This window comes from Eretmochelys imbricata, chromosome 6 (genome assembly GCF_965152235.1).
Source record: "Eretmochelys imbricata isolate rEreImb1 chromosome 6, rEreImb1.hap1, whole genome shotgun sequence".
NCBI lineage: Eukaryota > Metazoa > Chordata > Testudines > Cheloniidae > Eretmochelys > Eretmochelys imbricata.
This window is the reverse complement of record NC_135577.1, coordinates 35,949,232-35,976,318: the sequence shown is the minus strand read 5'-3', so window position 1 is coordinate 35,976,318 and position 27,087 is coordinate 35,949,232. Positions and strand designations below refer to the sequence as shown.

General features: G+C 39.2%; 1 protein-coding gene across 6 annotated transcripts; it reads left to right on the top strand.

Moving 5' to 3' along the window:
• The first annotated feature begins 3,706 nt into the window (after nucleotides 1-3,706).
• Nucleotides 3,707-26,461, top strand: RNF141 (ring finger protein 141). Of its 6 annotated transcripts, none has more exons than XM_077818404.1 (6): nucleotides 3,707-3,841; nucleotides 10,936-11,141; nucleotides 11,704-11,812; nucleotides 14,767-14,948; nucleotides 21,473-21,580; nucleotides 23,413-26,461. In XM_077818404.1, exons 2-6 carry the CDS (start codon nucleotides 10,999-11,001, stop codon nucleotides 23,561-23,563), a joined length of 693 nt encoding a protein of 230 aa, XP_077674530.1. In that variant the 5' UTR covers nucleotides 3,707-3,841; nucleotides 10,936-10,998; the 3' UTR covers nucleotides 23,564-26,461. The 6 variants fall into 6 exon arrangements, with proteins under 6 accessions (XP_077674530.1, XP_077674528.1, XP_077674529.1 ...); XM_077818402.1 differs by having other exon boundaries at nucleotides 3,713-3,841; nucleotides 10,939-11,141; XM_077818403.1 differs by having other exon boundaries at nucleotides 3,713-3,909; nucleotides 10,939-11,141.
• Nucleotides 26,462-27,087: the final 626 nt, after the last annotated feature.

Genomic DNA, 27,087 nt, shown 5'->3' with positions numbered 1-27,087 from the left:
TACGCTCAGGATGTGAACTAATCTCAGCAACCAAACCCTCAACAAATGATTTCACCAGGAAAAAAATCTAATATAAACTATATATTGCTGTCTCCACTTTTTAAACATTTTTTATTCTTTTACTTTCTTACTCTTTCTATTTGTGAGAAATTACTACTGAAACAAGTGTGAGAAAAAATCCAAGAGTTCCTATAAGGATATAACTTCATATCACAAATAGTAGTTACTCCCAAGTAATTACCACAAGATGAACTCAAAACTAAATACATTTACTGAGCTGTATGTAATTTTTTCTTTAAAATATTTGCTTAACTAAAACATTACAGTAGTTGTAATATTTATATAATTTATTTATTGTAAAATTATTGCACAGCCCTACATATTGCACAACCCTACAGCAAATGGAGTAAGGTACCAAGAATGTGAGAGCCTTACATTGAGTAGTACCTTACTCCATTTGCTTCAACAAGACTACTCACTATAAGATGATATTCAACATCAGTGAAGAAATCACAATCTAGCCCATGTGGGAGAAGGGAGGGAACAGTTTATAAATAATATTATATATCAAATATATTATGTAATTATATATGCTACATTAGCTATAGTTGCCTGTCTAGTAAGAAGAAGCCCACCTAGTTTTGGAGGCATTTGCCTGATCCTGAAAGCTTTTATTAATGTGAGTAACAATTACTCATGAAAACAGAACTAATAACTTCAGTGGAATTACTGCGATGAGTAAGCATTTGCAGGATCAGGTCCTAGGATTGCAGTCTGAAAGTTAACAAAAATCTACTGTCTAAACTGGCTGTGTTATCACCAATGATGTCATAATTCCATCACCCAATCATAAGCTGTTATGCAAGTGTCGTGAAATCAAAGTGTAAGTGTTAAAATCATGCAGTAGAACCTCAGAGTTACGAACAGCAGAGTTATGAACTGACCAGTCAACCACACACCTCATCTGGAACCAGAAGTACACAATCAGGCAGCATCAGAGTCAGAGAAAAAACCAAACACAGTACAGTATTGTTAAATGTAAACTACTAAAAGAACAAAGAGAAAGAGGCACTGTTCAGCTGTAAACTTTTCAAAGAACAACCATAATGTTTTGTTTAGAGTTACAAATATTTCAGAGTTACGAACAACCTCCATTCCCGAGGTGTTCATAACTTTGAGGTTCTACTGTATCTTTAAAAGTCTCTGTTATCAGACAATATTTACCAAAAATGTAAGATACATGTTTTACATGCAATTTTAATAAAATGATGTTCATCTTACAAAATGATCTATCAATATCTTATAAATGGGATATCTCAAATATAAATATTTATAAAGCAACACAGGACATTTATGAATAAGACTACACCACCCACATAAGATCACAAACTTCGAAGTGTATCCTTCCAATAACAATGTATGAATTATGTATATATTCAGACTACATGGGTATTCATGTTAGGACACCTGCCAGCCAATGCAGTATTAAAAGTTATTTATTCTGGTAGGACTGGATATGAGAATTATGAAAAAAGAGTGAAATCCTTACTAGGCTCACAGTGCTCTTCCCTTTAACCATTATTGAATAGTTTTGCTAGTGCTGGAATTCTAAGAACAACTACAGGATAGAATCCTTGGGCCAAATCCTAAACTCCTAACTCAGTACAAGATTCTGCCTGGCTGATATGCAAATGTGCTGCAGTAAAGTAGGCACAAAGAAAACTTTCACCACCCTTCTGCATCCCATATAAAGGCCAAGCAGAATTGCAGTCCTTGAACTCCTCGGTCAGAAATGACTTGCTCCCTTCCTGTTCCCATTGGAGTGCTCCCTGAGCAATGGAAAGCAGTTAGAAGGGGAATGAGGATCTGGTCCACAGTTTCTGCTGAAAGGAACAGATGGTTTTACATTCACTGTAGGTTGCTTAAGGAACTTCTCATTAGGTCTCAACCCAGTGCAGGGCTTTTTGAAGCTAATCACAGAGTCAAAACTTCATTATCTGTTGAAGATAGTTGTGCTCAGTCACTGCAAACTGCACCTTGTTAATCACCTCCAGGAAGTCTCAGAAATGACAGTGAGCTTGAGATTCCTTTAAGAATGATTGGTTCCATCTAACATCTAATAATACTTTGTATTATTCACTAAAAGTAACAAGAGTTGGATTCCCACACTTAGGCTCCAGATGTTTGCTGACCTTATAAAAGAGAGAGGGAGGTGTATGTACCGTCTGCAGGAAATACGTAAAATGTCACAAGTCCAAGCCAAATCTTATTTGGAATACAGGGATTTCTTTTCTGTAATTTTAACGGAACATATTGTAATGGGGTAGCAACTCCTTCTTTCTCTTTTTTAAGTAAAAACACCAGATGTGAAAGGCTACGATGGTGGAAGATCTAGGATATTCTATAATTTCTATATACCTGAAATTTCCTGTTCTAATTGTTATTTCATAGTAAAAATTAATCCCTAGTGTCTTTTGGTATTTTCCACATATGTCCAACATTTAAGCCCAGCCCTTCTGCTGTGGCTGAAGAGGACACAGTTCAGCTCAGCAGTGAGTGCCAATGTGGCTTTTAATTTTCCCCAAGGCTAGACTGATTATGTACGCTGGCTGACAACGGTTCCCAGGAACGAATACAGCACCTAGGGACGTCCCAGTCATGCTTCTTGCTTCAGCCACAATCTTTATGTCAGCACCAGGGATATTTTAAGAGCAGGCCTGCCTGTTCTCTCTACCAGAGGATCTCCCTTCACTCTGTCTAGCCTCACACTGCCTGCTAAAATAGCTTTATGACCAAAATTCATCAGGAATGTGGCACTAAATAGCCACAACATAGCAGAGGTTCTGGGCCTCAGAAACTGGTACACTGAAAGGTATGTTTTGAAAAGAAATTTCCCATTTATTTCACTCTTTCAAACAGCTGAAGGTCTGGAATTCACACCAATAGGACTAAAAGGAAATAGTATGTTACATCATGAAATCCCGACCCCCATAATTATTTGGGCAGGGAGGAACAAATGACAGCCCATGAGCCATACCAACCAGTCACTTTCCTAATCCCTTCCCTGCGGCCAGCAGCTGTGCCAGCGTGGCTTGAAGCAGGGGGTTGGACTAGATGACCTCCTGAGGTCCCTTCCAACCCTGATATTCTGTGATTCTAAGTGGCTGGGTCCTACCCTAACATCAGCATGGTGAAGGCCAGGTATGCACCAGGGACAGTGAGGTAGGTGACAAGGCAGCATGGGAGTAGTTCAATGCGAGCCACACGCTGGAGGAGCACAAGCAACTTTTCCATCGCTTCTTCCAGCCCACCACGTGCTTTAATGCCAGCGCCTCCCAACAGCAGAACCCCCCCATCTCTAGGGCCACAGAAACCAGAGATGGAGAACCCCTGCCAGGCCTTCCCCCCGCCGCCTCCTCCTTGGGTGCGTCCCGCCTACCCTGGCCACAGGGCGCGTGAGCGTCTCCCAGGAGGGGGCTCCACGGCCCACCAGAAACTTTCCACCCTCCACTCCCCTTCTCCCAGCCCCTCCCCTGCTGTGCAACCCCCACGGGCCCCGCGGACACGCCCAGGCCGCGAGCGCCCCTCTGCGCTGAGCCGCAGGCCCGGCTGGCGCTGTGGCGGGGGCGCCCCAGCCTCCCAGGTGAGGGCGGGGCGCGTTCCTCGGTCTCCTAGCTGCGGCGCCCGAGGCGTGCGCGCGCACAGCCGGGCACGTCAGCGAGGCGCCGCGCGCGACGGCGGCCCCCGTTTCTCCCGCTGGCGGTTGGGTTTTGGGGGAGCGCGGGGAGGCCTCCCCGTCCCCAGCCCGTGGCGGGCCCGGCCGGCGGGGACAGGATGCCGGGTGAGGCCGCTGCTGGGGCTGGGCGCGGCGCTGGGCAGTGACGGGAGCGGCGGGCAAGGCAGGCCCAGGTGAAAGGCTGTGGGGAGACTGGAGCGCCGCCCCTCCCCCCGCCGCCAGCACGCGCCGCCCCTCCCTGGGCTGGAGCTGGGCGGGGGCCGGCCACGTGCCCGGTGGTTGTGGCGTCGGGGTAGCGGTCGGCGGGGATGAGCAGCCCCGGGGAGCCGCCTTCCGCCAGCCTCTTTCAGCTTGGACTAAGCCCGCCAGCCACCGTGCACCTTGCCTGAGCCTTCAGCCTGGTGCCTGGCCCCGTCACCCCCGTGCGCGCGCCAGGGCTGTGTGTGCGAGGCGCTCCGACGCGGTGGTCGGGTTCCTGGGCGGGGCACGTTCTGTAAGGGCACGAGTTGATGGTAAGGGAGGGGAGTGAGCCGTGCCTTCGAGGGTTAGTGGCTGGGCCTCGACAGCACCAGTATGTAGCAGGGCTGCGGTACTCGAAGTGTGGAAAACAAAGTGGGAATACCCTAAAATGATGGTAATTTGCACAGTAATGTGCATGACAACAGTAGTGTCTGGCTTTGCACCACAAACCCTCACCAGAAACGATGGCAGCGCTTACTTACCATCTTCAGGTGTAGCTGAGCCAAGGGTGAAGCACAGGAGTAGTTCATTATTAAATCTCCATTCAGTAATTGTAGAAGGGACTAGATATGCCTGCTTGTTTATAAACTACAGACTTTTGTGCATTGATAGTGTAGTATGTTAAGGGCTAAGTTGCATAGTGGCTTACTGAAGCAGAGAACCTACTTGTTCATCTCTGGAGTACAGAGTTCAAATATAAATACTTAAATTAAGGGTGTTTACAACAGGAATGGAGAATCAGTGATACAGGCTTAGTTGCACACTTGAGTATAGTATTACTGATTGTTACAGCTATATAATTTCAGAGTGACTGAAGAGGGAAAACACCTATTAGGTAACCTACTCTCTCCCCATAATTTTGGTCTTTCAGTTGTTACATTATAAACCCTTATTTTCTGGATGGCTTAACATGGCTGTAAAATTGACTAGATTGAAAGTTACTCATGGTTTTAGCCTGGCCTTTAAATTATCACACAAAACAATCCTTAAGAGTTCTGTAGCTTTGAAAGCAGTTTATCATTTGTTAAGTCAATATGTTAACTTCTTCAGCTGAAAATTTTCTAACCAAATGTGGATTATGTTGGTCTTTATGGAGAAAATATAAAGGCAAACAGTTGTTTGAGAAGGCAGCTTTTTGCATGTGTACAAGCTCTTTCATTTGCAAACTCTGTTTTGTTGTGTTGTTAGGTACTAATAGGCATATTTTTGTCTTTTATATAGCCCTATTAAGATGCATGGGCCCCAAGAAATTAATAATTTAAACTGGGCACAAGTTTACAAGGAAACACAATAAACAGGTTGCAGGGAAAGGTTGTATGTGAGGGATAGAGGTTATGCTAGTGAAAGATCTTGGGGTACTTATTGTGGTTACAGATGCACCTCAGTTTCTCTTCCCTTTGTTTTATTTTAAAAACTAAATTTGAGGGCAAGAGTCAGGAGAGAGTGGTGTTGGAGAGTGATTTCAGTGAAAGTTCAGAGAATCTGAAAACAGAATTTGGCCTGAATTTTACAATTAAGTTTTTGTTATCTGGATGTATAGCATATAGTTGCAAAAAGAAAAAGAGTACTTGTGGTACCTTAGAGACTAACCAATTTATTTGAGCATAAGCTTTCGTGAGCTACAGCTCACATCCGATGAAGTGAGCTGTAGCTCACAAAAGCTTATGCTCAAATAAATTGGTTAGTCTCTAAGGTGCCACAAGTACTCCTTTTCTTTTTGCGAATACAGACTAACACAGCTGTTACTCTGAAACCTAGCATATAGTTGGATATTTCATGGTAGACCCCTGAGAGGAGAATGTACTTTTCACAACTGTAACACACGTTTTGTCTGTTTTTCTTGTCCAAAATTTTATGTAGTTGCAATCAGCTATTTACAGCTATAAGCCTTGATTCTGCAAATGTTTATTCAGAAATGTTTGCTGGATCAGGGTCTTGTACAGTGACACTATAAATCTGTTTATAATGTGGCTAGTACCAAACTCGGAGCGCAACTACAGATACAAAGTTAAGACCCAGATCCTTCAGTTGAATTATAGAGCCCCATTAAAGTCAGTGGAGCTCCACAGGGATCTGTACTAGTGGTGCTGACTGCAGGATCTGAGCCTATATCCCTACTGATTTGTCTCCCTCTTGGATGTTACTCTTAAATAAATAAAAATAGTAAGGAGAAGCAAACGTTTGGCTAACTTGAAATGAAGTTTAGATAAAGTGAGGGTATGAAGATTCTTCTGGATATTGGGATCAGAATCTGTAGACAATGATCTTGCACCACCAGTGGGGAGAAAGTGTGGAGGAATGTAGAGGATGCCTGTGCTGGATGAACTGAGGAAATGGGAGGAGAAACTGGAACAAGTCTACACAAGGTTGTTTAAATGAGGGAAACTTTGACTCGAATCAAACAATTCAGTAGCCAGAAAGGTATCTGAGGATCATGTGGCTCTGCCTAGTTTTTAATCCTTAATGTAATCATGAATCTTAATGTTTTACTGTTCTGTAACATCATATCTGGCTTGTATCTTCTTTGGCTTGTGTTTAATAGTCAAAAGCCTTGTATGCATACAGAAATTGCACCAATTTAACTAAATGGTTTCTATGGGAGGGATAGCTCAGGGGTTTGAGCATTGGCCTGCTAAACCCAGGGTTGTGAGTTCAATCCTTGAGGAGGCCATTTAGGGATCTGGGGCAAAAATTGGGGATTGGCCCTGCTTTGAGCACAGGGTTGGACTAGATGACCTCCTGAGGTCCCTTCCAACCCTGATATTCTATGACTTAGTTGTATCAGTGCAACCCCCTAGGGTGGATGCTTTGAAATCAGTTTAAGGCTGCTTACCAATTTAAGTGTCCACCCGAAGATGAATGCACTGATAAGTCAACTTAGAAACCAGGTTAGTTACATCCAGCTTCTGTGTGGAGACGAGCATAGGGAAACACATTTTTGTTGTGTACATGTCAGCTTAATTATATAGTTAAATATACAATTAGTTCTTAGAGCTTTTGACTTGCAAAGAAAAATCTTTTCTTAAACTGCCATATATTAGCCTCACTTCATAATTTTCTCCTTCTTGTTGCATTCCTGTGTTTGAAACAGGGTGGATAAAAATCAATGATTTAAAAAAAAATCAGTTTTTTTCCTTAGAAAACATTTTTATCAAAAAAATATGATAAATAAAAAAATAATTTTTTTAAATAAAAAAAATCCATCTAAAGATAGTTTTAATTAAGATACATTATAGCTCAAATATATTTCATCATGGAATAGGGATTATAAATTCTAATTCTATAGCATGAGACAATATATTAAAGTAATGTTTAAGAACGTTTTGTAAGTAAGTTCCAGTAGTTCATGGATTAGGGACCCAGTCTTATGGGGTTCCAGGGGCTCCTTTATAGATTATTTAGGTTAATCTTTCTATCTACCAATGGGACTCAGTGCTCAGTCTAGAAAATACCATCAGAGATGCTTAGTTTTTCAGTTTTCAAACTGTAGATTTGTGTCTCGAGAGATAACATGCTTGTTAACAGCAAAAATGTTTTAAATAAATAAATATATAGAGGTGAGAAATAACAGACCTCAACCCTATTGTCCCCATGCAAATTTGTGTACACAGAGTCAATCCCTTACCTCTCTCTAAAAGTGCAAAGTTTCAAAAAGTTCAATGAATAGAGAAGATTGTTGGAGGCAGAATAGATCTGGACAAGAAGAAGAAATCTGGAGATAAATGTGAGAAGGGAGGGACAAGCAGTAGAAACAAAAATGAAACTGTTTGAGCAGCATATTCCAGAAGTCTTGAGGTCTTTCTGAGTGTAGCCTTCATTGATTTGCGACCTACCATACCATTCTCTCACTAGAAGGGAAAACCTATGATGGCGGCAGGCCGTAAAAGAGACCCAGTTTGTAAATAAGAACCATTCAAGAAATATGTTTGCTGCTGATGTTTTAAAGAAAGTCACACTAGTGAACTGAAAAGGAGTACTTGTGGCACCTAGTGAACTGGTGGAAGTTACTTAAGCACTTGGATTCAGACACTGTTGAAGTAAGGTTTCAGAGTAGCAGCCGTGTTAGTCTGTATCTGCAAAAAGAACAGGAGTACTTGTGGCACATTAGAGACTAACAAATTTATTAGAGCATAAGCTTTCATGGGCTACAGCCCACTTCATCGGATGCATAGATTTGAACATGTATGTATATATCTATAAGAAGATATATACATACAGAGAAGGTGGAAGTTGCCATACAAACTGTAAGAGGCTAATTAATTAAGATGAGCTATTATCAGCAGGAGAAAAAAACTTTTGTAGGGATAATCAAGATGGCCCATTTAGACAGTTGACAAGAAGGTGTGAGGATACTTAACATGGGGAAATAGATTCAATATGTGTAATGACCCAGCCACTCCCAGTCTCTATTCAAACCCAAGTTAATTGTATCTAGTTTGCATATTAATTGAAGCTCAGCAGTTTCTCCTTGGAGTCTGTTTTTGAAGCTTTTCTGTTGAGGAATTGCCACCCTTAAGTCTTTTACTGAGTGGCCAGAGAGGTTGAAGTGTTCTCCTACCAGTTTTTGAATGTTATGATTCCTGATGTCAGATTTATGTCCATTTATTCTTTTGTGTAGAGACTGTCTGGTTTGGTCAATGTACATGGCGGAGGGGCATTGCTGGCACATGATGGCATATATCACATTGGTAGATGTGCAGGTGAACGAGCCCCTGATGGCGTGGCTAATGTGATTAGGTCCTATGATGGTGTCACTTGAATAAATATGTGGACAGAGTTGGCATCGTGCTTTTTTGCAAGGATAGGTTCCTCGGTTAGTGTTTTTGTTGTGTGGTTGCAGGATAGTATTTGATTCAGGTTGGGGGGCTGTCTGTAAGCGAGGACTGATCTGTCTCCCAAGATCTGTGAGAGTGAGGGATCATTTTTCAGGATAGGTTGTAGAGCTTTGATAATATGCTGGAGATGTTTTATTTGGGGGCTGAAGGTGACAGCTGGTGGCGTTCTGTTACTTTCTTTGTTGGGCCTGTCCTGTAGTAGGTGACTTTTGGGTACTCTTCTGGCTCGGTCAGTCTGTTTTTTCACTTCAGCAGGTGGGTATTGTAGTTTTAAGAATGCTTGATGGAGATCTTGTAGGTGTTTGTCTCTGTCTGAGGGATTGGAGCAAATGCGGTTGTATGTTAGAGCTTGGCTGTAGACAATGGATCGTGTGGTGTGTCCTGGATGGAAGCTGGAGGCATGTAGGTAAGTATAGCGGCTCGTAAGTTTCTGGTGTAGGATGGTGTTTATGTGACCATCGCTCATTAGCCCAGTAGTGTCTAGGAAATGGACGGCTTGTGTGGATTGGTCTAGGCTGAGGTTGATGGGATGGAAATTGTTGAAATCATGGTGGAATTCCTCAAGGGTTTCTTTTCCATGGGTCCAGAAAATGAAGATGTCATCAATGTAGCGCAAGTAGAGTAGGAGTGTTAGGGGACGAGAGCTAAGGAAGCGTTATTCTAAGTCAGCCATAAAAATGTTGGCACACTGTGGGGCCATGCAGGTACCCATAGCGGTGCTGCTGACTTGAAGGTATATATTGTCCCCAAATGTGAAATAGTTGTGGGTGAGGACAAAGTCACAAAGGTCAACCACCAGGTTTGCCGTGACATCAGGGCTACTGTTCCTGACGGCTTGTAGTCCATCTTTGTGTGGAATGTTGGTGTAGAGGGCTTCTACATCCATAGTAGCCAGGATGGTGTTTTCTGGAAGATCACCTATGGATTGTAGTTTCCTCAGGAAGTCAGTGGTGTCTCAAAGATAGCTGGGAGTGTGGGTGGCGTAGGGCCTGAGGAGATCATCGCACTTTTAACAGCAGTAGCTTCTTCTGCCAGTGTAGAAAAAATATTTTCTTCCTTTGGACTAATTCATTCCAAATTGAGAAATAGTTTGGGACCTGAAAAAGCAGGAAAGCGTGTTTTTCTTTTCCAGATTATGAACAAACAGGAAAACGAAGGTGAAGACGACTGAGTTAGCTGCAGAAGCCAATATTTTAAGTTTCTTGTGTTGACCTGGCTGACATAGTCAATTTAATTTTTGTTTTTGGAAAAATTTCATTTAACTATTTTAATTAAAAACAATTTTAACAAAAACAAACCTGAATTTAAAAAACTTGAATGTTTAACTAAATTCAAAAATTCATATGCTTGTTTTGTTAAAATATTATATGTTTGCTGTTGAAGAAAAACATCCAGACTACATAGTGTTGTTTTATTTAAATAAAACAATTTAAATGTCTGTCTGGTGATGTTCTCCTAATACAGCATAACAAGAAAATCCTCCATATATTAATGATTAACCTGTTGAATTGGTGATAGTTCACCTCCCAATGACTTCATAAATGTCTGCTTCAATTACCTTTGGTAAATGAAATAACCAAACAATCATTCATTTTCTGATATAGCTGTAAAACTAATCTGAAAAGTTTTCAAAATAAATCACTTTAAAAATGTATAGTGCGTACCTTCTAAAAATGAAACCTACATCTATCTCTTGAGTTGTGAAGAATATGTGTTAAGGTTATAACAACCCACAAGAATGCACTTTTATGTAGAAATCCATGATTAAATTGAGTCTTCCTGACTAGTCTTCCAAATCCACCCTGGTTTGCAAACATTGCATTGTGAAGTTTTTGAAACAGTACATTCTGTATATAATGGGAATAATTTTTTTAAACTTATGAACAAAAGAATGCCTTTTCACAAGTTGCTACTTTAAAACTTAACACTCCAAGAAGTGTTATTGCTTTGTTCCTGGGTTATGTTGTGGATGTGTCCCTTATCCAAGGCTGTGTCTTTTGTAATCAATAGGTGATTTTCCAAACTCCTTAGAGAGTAGATATGTTGCTGCGCTTAAAAGGAAAGCGAGAAAAGAAAGTAGAGACTCTTAAATTTATATTAATACAACTTTTTAAAATGTTTTAGCAGAAGGTCCACAAATGACTGAAACCTCCTTTCTGCCTGGACATTGAGCTGAAGAATTTCATCATGGGTCAACAGATTTCAAACCAGACACAGAGTGCTATTAACAAGTTGCCAGAAAAAGTAATAAAACATGCATCTTTGGTTCGAGAAAGTGGCTTTCTGACTTATGAAGAGTTTCTGGGGAGAGTAGCTGAACTTAATGATGTGTAAGGCTGCATGTTCTTTATTTCTTTCCCATTGTCGTGTTGTACAGAGACTGTGTACAGAATAGTATCTTGACAGTAGATTATGAATAAGATTATCCAAGTTTTCAAATATACATCCTTAAATTCTCTAACTCCATGTTGAGATTGAAATTGTTTATATAGGATCAACCAACTCTATTAATACTTCACAAAAATATCAGTGTATGTTTTTATTATAGCATGTTGGCCCTTGTTTATCCTTTTAAGGTGTTGTGCATAAGATATTTAGAATGTGAATATTAGGTCTGAAATTGGAGGGTTATCTATTGATGTTTCATTTATTTATATTTAAGAGTGTATATATAATACTTAGCTCATTATGGTCCTGAGTCTGCAGATAGGCACATGAATAATTTTAGGCATATAAGCAGCTCTGTTGATTTCTGTGGCATTGATATAACTGCTGTTCAGATTTAAAAGCGGATGGGTGAATGATGCCAGTGTCCAAGTTTCTTTCAAAGGTGACTTCACCAAGCATTGCCTATCTAATATATAATGTCGGATTAATGCGACTGTGTTTCAGCACTGCAAAGTTGGCTTCTGGCCAGGACAAACATCTTCTGTTTGAAGTGCAGCCAGGTTCTGATTCCTCTGCTCTATGGAAGGTGGTGGTTCGAATAGTCTGTACTAAGGTAAGATTATCGGAACCTTTAACTCAGTTTTTTAATCTGCAGGTAACTGAGAACAATGGCTTTTCAATGAAAATCAAATTGTTCAGTACAATATGTTTCAAAAATATTTGGAGGTATTCCTATACTGTTAAGTACAGTTAGACCTAAAATCTAGGTCTTCCTAAAAAAAGTCAAAATATCAACAGTAACATTTCCATGACCACTTTTAAAGGATTTGCAATCCAGTCATAGGAACATCTTTCCAATATATAAGAAACAGAAAGTAAAACAAATTGGAGACTAAATGAGTTTTGTTTTATAGTCCAAGCTTGACAGAGATTGCATATTAATAAAGGACATTCAAAATCAACTTCACTGGGAGATGAAATTCCTGCACTCTTAAAAACGAAGTAAATCTTTCTTTAATTTAAAACTTTGACCTTTAATGGTATTAGTTTAGGCCTGATCCTGCAAATTGAACCATGTGGGTAAATCATTTTTATTGGGGCTTCACATGAATGTAGCAGTTCAACCATCTTGCAGGATCAGGACTTCATTGTGACATTTCAATTAATTTTAGGCGCAAAATAGGTTTCCGTGACACTGTTAAAAGTATATAACTCATTAACGTGTAGCAATAAATGTGTATGACTTCAATTTAATGTGTCTTTTTTTACTGTAAGACTTCATCTTGGCTCTCTGCCCTACTGAAACTCATAATGAACACACTTGTTCAATGATGCTTCGTCCTAAGAAAGCAAATAGTGCTACTCTGGAATATTGAATTGTTAGTTTTGCAGTTGATATTCATCCCACAAAACCAGAAGTTGACACTGAAATTCAAAAGGTAACAGTGTACAAAATCAATGTGGCAACTATTAAACAAATTAAAAACTGGCTAAGCGTTAATGAGGAATCACTGAATCAGGGTGGTTTCTAGTGAGGTTCCTACAGAGATCTGTTCTTGGCCTAATGCTAGTAAATGTTATGGCAAGAAAAATAAAATCATTACTCTTAAAGTTTGCATATGACAGAAAAATTGGTGGAGTGGTAAATAAATGACAGGTCAGTTATTCAGAGTGATCTTTGATCCCTTGGTAAACTGGGCACGATCAAACATGCAGTTTTAATATAGTCAAATGCAGGGTTGTACGTCTAGGAGCAAAAAATGTAGGTAATGCTTACAGTCCCCTATCCTTTATCCTGGATAGAGATGACTCAGAAAAAGATTAAAAGGTCATGGTGAATAATCAACTTGTTGGTGTGAGTCTAAAAGGGCTAATCTTCTGCAGGGGAATATCAAGTAGGATTAAGGAGTGGTATTACCATTGTATATGGTATTGGTGAGACTGCTACTGATATATTGTGTCCATTTCTGGTGTCAATGCTTCAAGAAGGATGTTGGAAAAAATTGATCAGGGTTTAGAAAAGAGCTACAAGAATAATTTGAGTTCTTAAAAATCTGCTTTACAGTGAGATTGAAGAATCTAATCCATGTATCTCATCACAGAGACAGTTAAGAGGTGACTTTATTATGGCTTGTAAATACCTACTTGGGGAAGAGATTTTTGGTATTGGAAGGCCATTTAATCTAGCAAATGCAAACATAACAAATTCAAATGACTAGAAATTGAAGCTAGATAAATTCAAGTAAGGCACATGGTTTTTAATTACATTCCATCACTCAAACGTTTTTGAAATCAAAATTGCATGTCTTTCTAAAAGAGATGCTCTAGTTCAGTGATACTCAGACCTCAGGAGCTCAGGAGCCAAATTAGCAATCAGCATTACCCAAAAGAGCCACAGTAGGCTCTGTGTGTATATAATGTCTTCTGCAGTTTCCACAGTATGCATCCGATGAAGTGAGCTGCAGCTCATGAAAGCTTATGCTCAGATAAATTGGTTAGTCTCTAAGGTGCCACAAGTACTCCTTTTCTTTTTGCGAATACAGACTAACACGGCTGTTACTCTGAAACAGTAGGCTTATTGTTTCATTTACTATTCTCTCTATATATGTATAAAAAATAAAATTCTCACTGCAAAATGACTAAGTATTATTTTTATCAACTACAATTGGTTAATAACATAGTAAAAGCATCCTGGTTGGTTAATAACTTAGCTTAGTTAATATTTAAATCACAGTGTTTTAATATCATATGCTGCAAAGAGCTTCAGGAGACACATTAAAGAGCAAATTGCGGCTCCCAAGCCTCAGTCTGAGTAACACTGCTCTAATTAATCCAGAAGCTATTTGCCTTGAAATGGGAATTGTTGGTTGAAATTCTGTGGCTTGTGTACTGCAGGAAGTCAGACTAGATGATTATGATCTCTTCTGGCCATAAAATCTATTACTGTAGTATCTTTAAAGACTGCATTTAGGGCATTTTTAAATAGATCACTTAATAGTGGTTTTTTTTTAATTCTTAGTTTTACTTAATGCTTGTAAACTTTACTTTAGTTTGTCAAGTGACATCATCCAGAATCTTAATAAAGCTCTTGAGTTCCTTAATTTAGAATTCAAATCCAGCATACCTCAAGACTGTTCTCTGAAGCTAACAATTTTTAATATAGATTTATTTTTTACTTTTAGCCTATATATAAAAAATTGGGGGGAGGTACTTTGAAGAACAAGATTTCATGATTACTTTTATCAAGACAGACATCATTGTAGTCATAATAGTTGGTACTGTACAATTTAGATACTGGCTCGGCTAAATTAAGCTCTAAAAATAAAACCATTTATTTCTGTCCAAGGTTTTGTTTATGCTTAAAGTTTCTAGACATAAACCCATCTACTTAATTATAGCTCAATATAGTTGAATACCATAAATTTAGTGTGATGCCAGTATCACACTTAAGCTGATATTTTCCAATGCATTTGATCTTATTTACCTACCTATGTTCAGAAATGATGGCGGATCAGTTTAATATTTGTTACATAATACAAATCTATTTATAAACTTTTGTATCTTTAGATAAACAAAACAAGTGGCATTGTAGAAGCTTCAAGAATTATGAACTTATATCAGTTTATTCAGCTTTATAAAGACATCACAAGTCAAGCAGCAGGAGTTCTTGCACAGAGCAGTGCCTCTGAAGGGACTGCTGCAAGTCTGTCATCTGTGTCATCTTGCCAGGCCAGCTTATGGATGGGAAGGTAGTTCAATATATTACAGGTTGTGTGTGTGTGTGTGTGTTTGTAATAATTAGACACCCTCCAAAATCGTATTAAATGTGAACTGTTACTATCCAGCACAATAAATGTGGGCAGAGCAGACTTTTGTCTGCCAAACAGTGAGCATGTTACCAAAAAGGGTGTGGTGTAAGTACTTGTAATCATGTAGTAGATTCTGAGTTACCATTGGTGCCTGTACGCAATAGGTTTGGAATAGCTTTTTAGTGATTATAGTTTAATATAAACCTAGTATATGTTGTCTCTGAGTGAGGAAACAGAAGGAAATGAAATCAGCTGTGGCTACAAAACTGTTTTCACTGATGTTTGTTTACACAGACTTAATGTTATTGTTCCACTTAAACTTTCTTTTCCTCTTCTTACATTTTGGCATGTGGAAATTCCCATCTGTTGTCATCTGAAAGTCATCAGTTCTAACCATAATTTAACGTGTAAGACTGGAAAAAATATGTACTGGTTCATAGGTGTTGATATCCTGCTTTGTTAGCTAGGAGGAAAAGCAACTGACTAAGATCAGCACATGCAGTACCTTTTAGTTTAAAATTTATAAAATGGTTAACATGTGAATGTAGTGGCAAGAATCTTTGCACCCTACTCCATGTTGAAAAGTTGCTATTGATAACTGTTTAAAGTTTGTATTACCTTAAAAGTTAAATGTGAAAGTTGAAGTAAGTTAGGGAGATGTTTTAAACAATGATTTACTAAATGGAATGATTCACTGTAAAACAGTGCTATTTCTGAGTAACGGGCGAAGAAGTAACTACAGCAAAGCTGGCAATCAGGAACTTTGCAAATCATAAACAAGTTACTAAGTCAGTTTTAACTATTGTTAAAGACTGCAAGCTCCAGTTGTTTGAGGGAGTGAGAGAAAGGGAGATTATTCAGAATAAAGATAGTACAGTGTTTTTAAGCTGACATATAAGAGTTGGTACAAGAGTAGCAGCCGTGTTAGTCTGTATTCGCAAAAAGAAAAGGAGGACTTATGGCACCTTAGAGACTAACAAATTTATTTGAACATAAGCTTTCGTGAGCTACAGCTCACTTCATCGGATGCATTGAGCTGTAGCTCACGAAAGCTTATGCTCAAATAAATTTGTTAGTCTCTGAGGTGCCACAAGTACTCCTTTTCTTTTTAAGAGTTGGTTTAGCAACTTAGAGGACCTGTGCACAGAACTTGTTCTAATATGCAGGAGGGGGTGCAGGCTCTGGGCTGGGGCTGAGGGGTTTGGAGTGTGGGAGGGGGCTTGGGGCTGAGCCTGGGGCAGGAGGTTGGGGTGCAGGAGTGAGGGGTGCAAGCTCTGGGAGGGACTTTTGGTGCAGGGGGTCATATGGTCACACTGCACTTAATCTCAGAGTCCACTGGACATTTCATGAGTTTTACTTTTTATTAGTGTCATTTATGGTGTTAGATTCAAAATCCTTCATGGATTGTCACAAATCAGTATAACCTTCTCAACTGTGGGGTGTGCATTGGTTGAGCCTGGGGCAGGGAGTTAGGGTGCAGGAGTGAGGGGTGCAAGCTCTGGGAGGGAGTTTGGGTGCAGGAGGGGACTTCAGGCTGGGGCAAGGGGTTGGGGTCCGGAAGGGGGTATGAGGTGTAGGCTCCGGCCAGGAGGCGCTCACCACAGGTGGCTCCTGGTCAGCGATGCAGAGGGTCTCAGGCAGGCTGCTTGCCTGCCATGGCCCCATGCCGCTCCCAGAAGTGGCTGGCTCCAGGCACCTTTCTGTGGCTGAGGGGGAGGGGAGAAGCAGGTCTCCGTGCGCTGCCTGCGTCCACAAGCGCTGTCCCTGCAGCGCTCGTTGGCTGGTTCCTAGAGCTGGAGGTGGGGGCAGTGCGTGGAGCTGCCTCATCCCCCCAATTCCCCCAGGGGCTGCAGAGACGTACCAGCAGCCAGCCTCTTCCAGGAGCAGTGTGGGGCCACGGTGGGCAGGCAGCCTGAGCCCTGTTGCGCCACTGGACTTTTAGTGGCCTGGAGATCGCGTTCAACTGGCAGATGCTCCAGGATCAACCAGTCGATTGCGATTGATGGGTTGGTGACAGCTGTTCTAATCTGACTCCCGACACATTGCAGGCCACAGAACCTCACCCACCCACTCCTGTAATAGATCCCTAACCTCCTGCTGAGTTACTGAAGTCCTCAAATCATGATTTAAAGACTTCAAGTTAAAGAGAATCCACCATTGCACTAGTTTAAACCTGCAAGTGACCAATACCCCATACCGCAAAGGAAGCCCCCCCCCCCCCCAACTCTTTGCCAATCTGACCTTGTGGAAAATTTCTTCCTGACTCCAAATACGTCCCCTGTTTAAGTTAAGTTTACAATGGTCACTCTTTCTTCAGTTTTGAGGGATATTATCTAGTCTGGCAGCATTTCCCATCTTAAATGTAAGGAATGCTTTTGCAGTGGTAGAATCTTTCAAAGTGGAAAAATTCAAATATGACTCCTGTATAGTAACTCTTTGTCTTACTTTTTCCATCTTTTGGGGATAAGCTAACACTTTGATAGTCTTTATTGAGCTTTCTTAAAAGCATTCCCACAGCAATGCTGAAAAGAAATATTGAGCCAAAATTTCAAGAGCACCTAAGTAACTTATCACATATCTTTTGAAAATTCAATGGGCTTTGTGCTCCCACCTCAGTCAGGAACTTGAGGTAATCTCACCAGTTATGTTGTTCTGTAACAGTGGTTCTCAGCCTGTGACCCAATCAGCGCACAGCTGTGGCCCATGTGAAATCCTCAGTGCCACACAGGTAGTATTGGATGTGGCCCACATAACACATTCTGGCCCATAATGGTAAATAGGTTGAGAACCACTGTTCTATAAGCTGGAACACAAAAAGAATAAAAAACAGTGGGGGAGGGAGAACTGCATGTGAAATTCCTGCTAATACTGCTTACCTAATGTGAGGAGAGACTCTGCAGCCTCATCTTACAAAGAATGATAAACTAAACTGGGATGGGACAGTTTTGCAACCCACACTCTTCTTTTCTGATTTAATTTCCTGTTTGTCTTGCCTAGGAATACTCAGTCTTGCGTTTTTGGCTGTACTGATTTATTGACACACTAACACTATCTAACAAATATATTGTAGGCATATTTGGGAAAGAGGTATTTTCCTGCTTTTTAGTCACACTCTCAGACAGATGGACACTGTGTTCCCATTTGCGTAATTGCTGTAAGAGGCTTTTTTTGGAAGCTTGATACTCTGTACTAGTCTTCAGTTATGAGGTGAGGTGATAAGGATGGGGTAGATGGAGAATAAGAATCTGTCTTTTTAAATGTGGGTTTTTGGGGTTTTTTGGAAGGGAGAAGTCAAGAGTAACATCCTCTCCATTTAAATGAGCTGTTTGATGTAAATCAGATCACTTGTGGCAATATACCTGCCAAATGGAAGTAAAGATTTTGAAATGCTATTGGTAATGAGCTTGAGTTAACTTAGCTAGCATATTCTAATTTTTCATGTCCCTCTATATCTAAAGACACTGAAAAACAAACAATGAAGTCCCTTCAAGTGTTCTTCTACCCAGTTAATCTGTTCGGTTTTTTTATGTGAAATATTCACTTGGCTAAACTCTGCTTCCTTTCAGATTTTTGTTAGCTCTGCAAGAGCTAGTGGTCACTGAGCAAAAATAGTGAATATTATCTACTTAATTTTTCCTTTCATCTTAACCCCTTCCAGTTAAACAGTGTCCCACTCTTGTGTTGCATGTACTTTAATATACTCTGGATGGGAAAGTATCTTTTTTGCTTCTACTAACTTTATCTAATACTAGTGGAAAAATAGTCATCCTTATGTCATCCTTAAAATTTAAGACTTTCCATTTGTGGCCTATCTGAACTTGTAAACTTTCCAAAATGTCATCTGAATCCAATACTCTACTCTCTGGATCACTTAAAAATTGGCTGCATGTATTTTCAAGGTTTTGGTCCTATGACTCTAAATACCAGCCCCTTGAAACTTGCTGAAAATGGTGCATCAAGCAGGTACACTAGTATGCATGTATCAGTAAATCTCTCATACTTTGAAATAGGGTCATAGAAAAGTACAGCTATTAACAGAGAATGGAGTCCCATAATTTCTGTAGCGGTTCAACCTTTTTTTGCCCCATCTTGGTGGGGATGGGGAAACTTTTCAATGTTCCTTGCGTAGCAAACTAAAAAGACAATCCTGGGCCCATCACCGGTTTTTTGGACGGAGAGGAGGTTGTTTAGAAGATTTATGGTCAGTAACCACCTCTGCTTTTTTTAATGAATTCAGATGCTTTCTTTGATTATCAATATATTTGGCAACAGGCCTTGCTATATCCTAACCACTACCTATATTTGTAAAGAATGTCTTCTCTATTGACAACAGCCTGAAATAAATTACAAAAATAAGAGAATCGGTAATTTGGAAAGGAAATCCGAGGCGTATACTTGGCCCTGAAAGAAGTGCTGAGGACAAGAACAAAAACACTTGAACTACTAGCCATTACATTAGCTGGTATCCATTCTGTGTTAGAATAGTTCACAAAACATCAAATCAAATGACCACCCAAATTAGTCTCTCACCTTTGTTAAACAGTCACAAACCAGGGCAGTCGCTCTAGAAATATAATGCCACTAAATGAAACCCTCTCTGCAATGCTCCCCCCACTGTTCAGCACTCCAGTGCAGTATTTTGAAGCAACCTTCCCCCTAGGAGATCTTTAAACAGCTTGTCTCTGACATCAACATCAACTGAAATATTATGGAAACTGGTTGAGAACTGGTTAAAAGACAGGGAACAAGGATAGGAATAAATGGTAAATTTTCAGAATGGAGAGGGGTAACTAGTAGTGTTCCCCAAGGCTCAGTCCTAGGACCAATCCTGCTCATCTTATTCATAAATGATCCGGAGAAAGGGGTAAACAGTGAGGTGGCAAAGTTTTCAGATGATACTAAACTGCTCAAGATATTTAAGACCAAAGCAGACTGTGAAGAACTTCAAAAAGATCTCACAAAACTAAGTGATTGGGTAACAAAATGGCAAATGAAATTTTATGTGGATAAATGTAAAGTAATGCATATTGGAAAAAATAACCCCAACTATACATACAATATGAGGGGGGTTAATTTAGCTACAGCTAATCAGGAGAAAGATCTTGCAGTCATCGTGGATAGTTCTCTGAAGACGTCCACGCAGTGTGCAGCGGCAGTCAAAAAAGCAAACAGGATGTTAGGAATCATTAAAAAAGGGATAGAGAATAAGACGGAGAATATCTTATTGCCCCTATATAAATCCATGGTACGCCCACATCTTGAATACTGCGTACAGATGTGGTCCCCTCATCTCAAAAAGGATATATTGGCATTAGAAAAGGTTCAGAGAAGGGCAACTAAAATGATTAGGGGTTTGGAACGAGTCCCATATGAGGAGAGATTAGAGAGGCTAGGACTTTTCAGCTTGGAAAAGAGGAGACTGAGGGGGGATATGATAGAGGTATATAAAATCATGAGTGGTGTGGAGAAAGTGAATAAGGAAAAGTTATTTACGTGTTCCCATAATATAAGAACAAGGGGCCACCAAATGAAATTAATGGGCAGCAGGTTTAAAACAAATAAAAGGAAGTTCTTCTTCACTCAGCTCACAGTCAACCTGTGGAACTCCTTGCCTGAGGAGGTTGTGAAGGCTAGGACTAAAACAGGGTTTAAAAGAGAACTGGATAAATTCATGGAGATTAAGTCCATTAATGGCTATTAGCCAGGATTGGGTAAGGAATGGTGTCCCTAGCCTCTGTTTGTCAGAGGGTGGAGGTGGATGGCAGGAGAAAGATCACTTGATCATTACCTGTTAGGTTGACTCCCTCTGGGGCACCTGGCATTGGCCACTGTCAGTAGGTTACTAGGCTGGATGGACCTTTGGTCTGACCCAGTATGGCCATTCTTATGTTCTTAAAAAGCATTCTGTCAGTGATCCTGTTTTTAAAAAAAAATCAGCTGTTGACTGTTCCAGCTAGTAAACAAAAATGTGGCATAAAGTCAAAGTTTAATTTATTAAAAGCTAAATCTGCTTTAGGGTGGCATTTTGGCCATTGAAAGCAGATTCTGTCCCTGCCTGTATTGTAAAATTTAATGTGAGTTGCTTGGTCAAAAGATGCAATATGCAATAGTTCATAATATGAACTTTGCAGACTTCACTTGTCAATATGGAAAGTGATGAGTATATAACCCTTTGTTGGACCAAAAGAGGAATCGTGCTACACAGATAGGTTGCATAATCCTAGTGAAACCCCAATTCCCTTTGCAGTTTTTTGTGGATGACTTTGGGCCACAACTGTTGCCACAGACAGGCTGCATAATGAATGATATGTTCATAAGTTCTCTTTTGCTTATTTATCACTAATCTGAACGTTTATATCTACAAAAAATAACTAGTCTGCGTATGCACAGAAGGAGTATTTGAGATAGAAGAATAGTGTTGAATTTATGTTTTTAACTGAATAATACTGTTTTGTCTACTGCAGGGTTAAACAGCTGACTGAGGAGGAGGAATGTTGCATCTGCATGGATCGACGTGCTGATTTGATCCTACCATGTGCTCACAGCTTTTGTCAGAAATGCATTGATAAATGGTAAAGTGCTTAACAAGGGAGCTCATTCCTAACATGATTGGTTTTGGTATGAAGGACTCCTCTGTACCAATATGCTCTAATGTTTAAAGAGATCTTTTGAGTAATGTACATGTGATGGATAGGAACCTTGAGCAAATACCAGGATTGCAGCAGAGCAATGAAGGGTCACTTCAGAATTTGCAAGCATTTGATTAACAACTTGGATCCAGAAAAAGCTCTAATGCTTAGTGAGGACTAGCGGAGAATTCACTTGTAGCAGTGCAAGTAGCTGATCAATGCATAATTAGATGTAAAGCAAGTTAATTAAAAATTACAGGGAAACTGATTAAATTTGAATTGAAGAATTCATCAATTGATTAATTGAATTCAGAAGTAGCTTAAACTTTTTTTTGTAGTTTCCTGCCCATATTATTCTTAATTCCTGTAAAACATTGTAGATATGCATGAAGTTTTCAAGAAGAGGAAAAGGGGAAACACATTGAAGCTGGCCTCTTGATCTGTTCAGGTCAGAAGTTCCACGAAATTTTTCTCTTTAAAAATTAGTCTAGTCCTCTTTAAATGTTACAAGCATAAGGCAAAATGGAATGCCCAATTCTTATTTTTGTGAATAAACATATTGCAAAGGGAATATTTTTAGGCATTAAATTGAGAAGTCTTTTCACTGGTCAAATACTGTAAATTTTCCCTTAAATTTGATAAAATTCCAGTACAATAATTTTTGTGGGGAAAAGATTGTTTTTAATTAATAAAAAATAGTATTTTGAAATGTATGCATAACTTTTATTTTACAATATAGTATCAAGTTAGACACAATACCAGCAACAAATTGCTTTTTAGCCTCTCCTTTCGCTCTAAAGCAGCAGTTCCCAAACTTGGTTCGCGGCTTGTTCAGGGTAAGCCCCTGGCGGGCCGCAAGATGCTTGTTTACCGAGCATCCGCAGGTATGGCCATTCGTGACCCGCCAGGGGCTTACCCTGAACAAGCCGGGAATCAAGTTTGGGAACCCCTGCTCTAAAGTTAGAGCTGAGATCATGCTATTGATTAAGAAGCCAGTCTTCAGAATCATGGGGAAAAGTCAGGGAGCCAAATTCAGCTCTGGTTTACTTGGGCGGCAGGCCCAATCCGTATTAATTTAAATGAGTTGGCCATTTACTCATGGCTAAACTTGGTCCATTACATTTGATTCTCTGTGGTTATTTCAAACTCTTGATGAGGAGACAGTCTTTAGCACAATACTCTCACAGCTTTAATCAAAGAAATTGGATCCCTGTGTATAATCAAACTTATCTACTTACCTTGGACAAGTAGGACTTTGTGCCTGTTAGCATTGCAGAACCCACTATCTCTACTGCGTGAATGAGTTAGTTTCCAGGATTGTGGTTGATTGACAGAATTGTTAACTGGGTTCCAGTTGCATAGTCTTTATTATTGTTTGATGTATGAGTCAAAACGAAGTTTGACGTCTAGATCCCAAATTAGGCTCATATGGTTAAAGCTGGAAAAACCTTTTTATTTAACCTGAGAAAATATGATTCTGAGCCACTAAGACAATCTTTATACTATTTTCATCACTTTTAAGAATATTGCTGCACACAGAATTGTTGACTAATGTTGATTGCAAAGACAGTACAAAGACACTATTCAAGTGATTGGGTTTTCACTTATGCTTGCAGTCACCTAATCCAGTTATATTTTTCAGAGTCTCTTAATATACAGAGCATGCAAAGGCTGACAGTGAAAGCAGATGGTGTGCAGTACTTACATCTCAGATAGAAGTGTGCATGTTTTTTGTTTTGTTTTTTAACCAACTATTTCGCTGGTTTCCTAAACAGGAGTGATCGCCACAGGAACTGTCCTATCTGCCGTCTACAAGTGACTGGGGCAAATGATTCTTGGGTGGTGTCAGATGCACCTACAGAAGATGACATTGCTAGCTATATACTCAACATGGTAGATGAGGCAGGCCAGCCTCACAGACCATGATGTTGGTGACTACTGATAGAAGTACTTGAAAGTTTCATTGTCATGAATATCTGCTTTTTCCTCTCATTCCCATTCATCCATTCTTTATTTCATTTTAGGTGTTTCTTTGGTTGCTGTAAGCTAAATCTACACTATTCTTTTAAAACACAGGGAAAATGAGCTAATATGTCTGGGTACATTCTTAACTTTTAATATATAGCTTCATTAAATGCTCTGAACTGTTAAAGTAAACTTTACAATCGTTACCGATTTAACATCTTTTCTGACAAGATTAAAAGCCATTGGAATAATGTTATTAGTATTAATTATAACATAATAGCATTGTGCACCAGATTTTTGAACACCACAAATGGAACTTTTATTCTAGAAGATGCAGTGTTCTATTATTAAAGGGCCTGCCATGCAGCCTTTTTCCTCATAAGTAAACCTTACTCACACAGCTAGTCTTACTGACTTCAGTGGGATGACTCACAGGAATAAAGATTATTAACACGAGTTAGGATTACACAATTGTAACTAAACTGTGAAGTTTTATTGATGAAATTTGAAAAGCATCTTTTGCCCCTTCCCTCACCCGTGGTCATTTGTTGCCGTTTAGTATTTATATATGTAGAGTCAAACCACTAGTAATTTTTAGCACTGACAACTGTTCTAAATCTATTCTTAGAGATTACAGAAACCAGCCATGTCAACATGTGTGTGCTTTCCTTTTTTCCTAGCAGAGTATACCTTTTAGAAGGCTATTTTATCTGATATTCTAAACTTTCATAGGTAACGAAGCTGTGCTAAACAGCTTCACACACAGTTCCTAAGGTTAAAACAATATATTTCCATACCTTTTTGATGAGCTACAGCCAAAAATTGTTGTATGCACTAAGCATATCTGAAAAGAACTCACTTTACTGAAAGGCATTGTACAGTAGCTGTCAGGGTTTTGTTTAGTCCTGATGCTTTTGGCTTTCTCCTTTTTTCCTGAGTTTTCAAAGTCACAACATTATGCATATTTTAAAGAAAAAGAGAGAAGCTAAACTGGTGCTGTGCTTTATTTCTACAAGTGCAATATGTCTTTCTGTAGCAGAGAAACTTCTGCTTTGATAACAATAGCTTCATTTTGCTTCCAATAGAATGTATAGCTCTGAAAATCTGGGGAAAAGGAAGTAGTGATAGGAGTTCACCAAGATACTTCTGTAGTGTTTTTGCAGTGAATTTTTTAAGTTTGTCTATATTAAAAAAAACAAAACAAAAAACCTTGTCGGTGCCAGTGCACAGGGAACAGACTTTGAATTCTGTCGTACATCAGTTATATTAGCTCAATATGTCATTTTTCTGTTTTGCAATTAAATTGAACTGTTTTGACTTAACACTTGGGAGTCATACAGATATGCTTCCATGCAGCTGTTCCATTGAATAAAAATGGCAACAAATTCTTGTGTAAAATTGCAGTTTCATTTGCCATACCTGTTAAAACATAGTGTTATTTCAGGCTAAAACTCTGTCATAGATGGGTTCTGCAGTTACAGATATGCAGATTTTTGTAAAACTTCATACAGAAGAGTGAATAGTAACAATACCCAGGGACGAAACCCTAGGAGTCTTACCTGTGTACTTGTCAAACTTTTGTCCTTGGGAACTTGTACAGAATACAACAAACATTTGAATTTGACTTGTGGCAGAGGTGTCAGACTCAAAGCTGGAGTGAGCCAAGTAATACTGACATCCTGTGCAACTCACCCTCGCAACCATTATGGCTTATTGTGTAAATCTGTATTTAGGCATTTTTAAAAATCTGTCTTAGTTTATAGATCTAAAACAATTAACTGGTTCTTCCTCTTAATCCTATCATGTCAGTGAGTCCTTCTGGATTCTTCAGAAAACCTGTGGGATTACTTGTTTGCACTAATTATTGTGGAGTAGTTGGCTGCACTAAATACAATGAAAACCTGTGCTGAAAGTGCATAATGTTTTGGGGGGGTTTCTATTAAAATAGTAACATTTCTAAACACAAATCATTTTAATTCTTATTCCTTTCTACCCAGCATTAGTCTGCATTTAGGAGGTTAAAATAACCTTTAAATTTTTAAGCTATTTTTATATTGAACCACAAGCAAGCATCTGAAATCACTAAATCCTCCACTTGATTTTATTTTTTGAAAAATTAAAAGAAATTAACTCTTGGAGCAAGTGTTTTTTTTTGTTTGTTTTTTGGTATACTGATTCTCTGGTGAGGGCTTATATGTACTTACTAAAATGTGACTTTGTAGTGAATGCAGATGGGTTATTAATTACAACATAGTGACACACAACTAACTAAAGCAAAAACTGTAAATTTGTTTAAAAGTAAAAATGTAAACTATATTCTGTACAGCTTTTTAAATTAAGCTTCTCTAATGCACACTGCTGTGATGTAGTTACTGTAATGTGTGCCTTGTAAAGTATGTACTGTATGTTATAAAAGGAAAGTATGTTAGCACTGAAAAATATAATTTAGCAGTGGCAATCTTTCATAGTCTGAAATATTATGTTTAGATGAATACTAGAAAAGAAAAAAGCTCAAGTTAACTTGAACATGGTAGTGACTTTCAAAAGTCTGATCTTTGAATGTGAATTAGTGTAAATAGCTGCTTATGGGGGCCATATGAAATTGCTGGTTTATGCTCTGAATTTTACCATTTAAAGTGAAGATTTCGTAAAGCTTTAATATGGGGATACAACTTACACGCTATTGATTGTATTGATAGCTAAAGGTATTCCAGTGTATTGTAACTTGTGTATGAATTGTGCAATAAATACGCTCTGGAAGAAAATGTTAAAGGAATTCCAAATTTAAGGGATTTCCTAGTTTCTCTAAAATGATATACTGGAAAAATAAAGCTTTAACTTCAGTTAAATTTCATCATACAGATGGTATGCTTAACAAGAACATATGCTATTCATGAGTAGGATGTGGTTTAAACTTTAAAAGTGTAATGCGAATAAGCAAGTTACCCCCATGTCTGGGGAAACTGTTGCTTATCTCCCACCCCCAGTCCCTAAAAGAAACATTGCAGTTGAAGTTCTTGCACCAAAGTGTTTTGAAGTGTTAAAGGGATATGGTCAGTTTAAAGTCATGCTTTTCAGAAAGCTTACCCACTCGTATTACAAAAGTAACACCTGAAACTACTATACTGGAAAGATTAGAATATTTTTTCCTCCTTGTTTAGTTAGGTGTGGGGTGTTTTTAAACAGGATTGCATGTATCATTAGGGTCACTGTTTCCCTCTCTAGTCACTTCGTTTGTGTTGATGTGGGCCTTTTGTACAGGAAGTGAGGGGTTGAGGGGGTGTAGTGAGGGAGGCGCGGTGGAGGGAGAAGAGAGAAATGTTAAGAGGAAAATGAGTGCACTTCCACAAAAGGGCAGGGATGCTAAGAGGCAGGTGTAATATGTGAAACTACATCTAATAACTTGCTAAATTTGAAAATGAATGTTCCTCTGAAGGTGCCAGCCAAATTAATACTGAATGCTTTTTGTGACAGGGGTGTTTATA

Bases quoted from the DNA above. Each gene is read 5' to 3' on its own strand.
- RNF141 (XM_077818404.1), top strand. From the start codon at position 10,999: ATGGGTCAACAGATTTCAAACCAGACACAGAGTGCTATTAACAAGTTG. The intron at 11,813-14,766 runs GTAAGATTATCG...TTGTATCTTTAG, and splicing joins TTCGAATAGTCTGTACTAAG to ATAAACAAAACAAGTGGCAT. The intron at 21,581-23,412 runs GTAAAGTGCTTA...TTTCCTAAACAG, and splicing joins CAGAAATGCATTGATAAATG to GAGTGATCGCCACAGGAACT.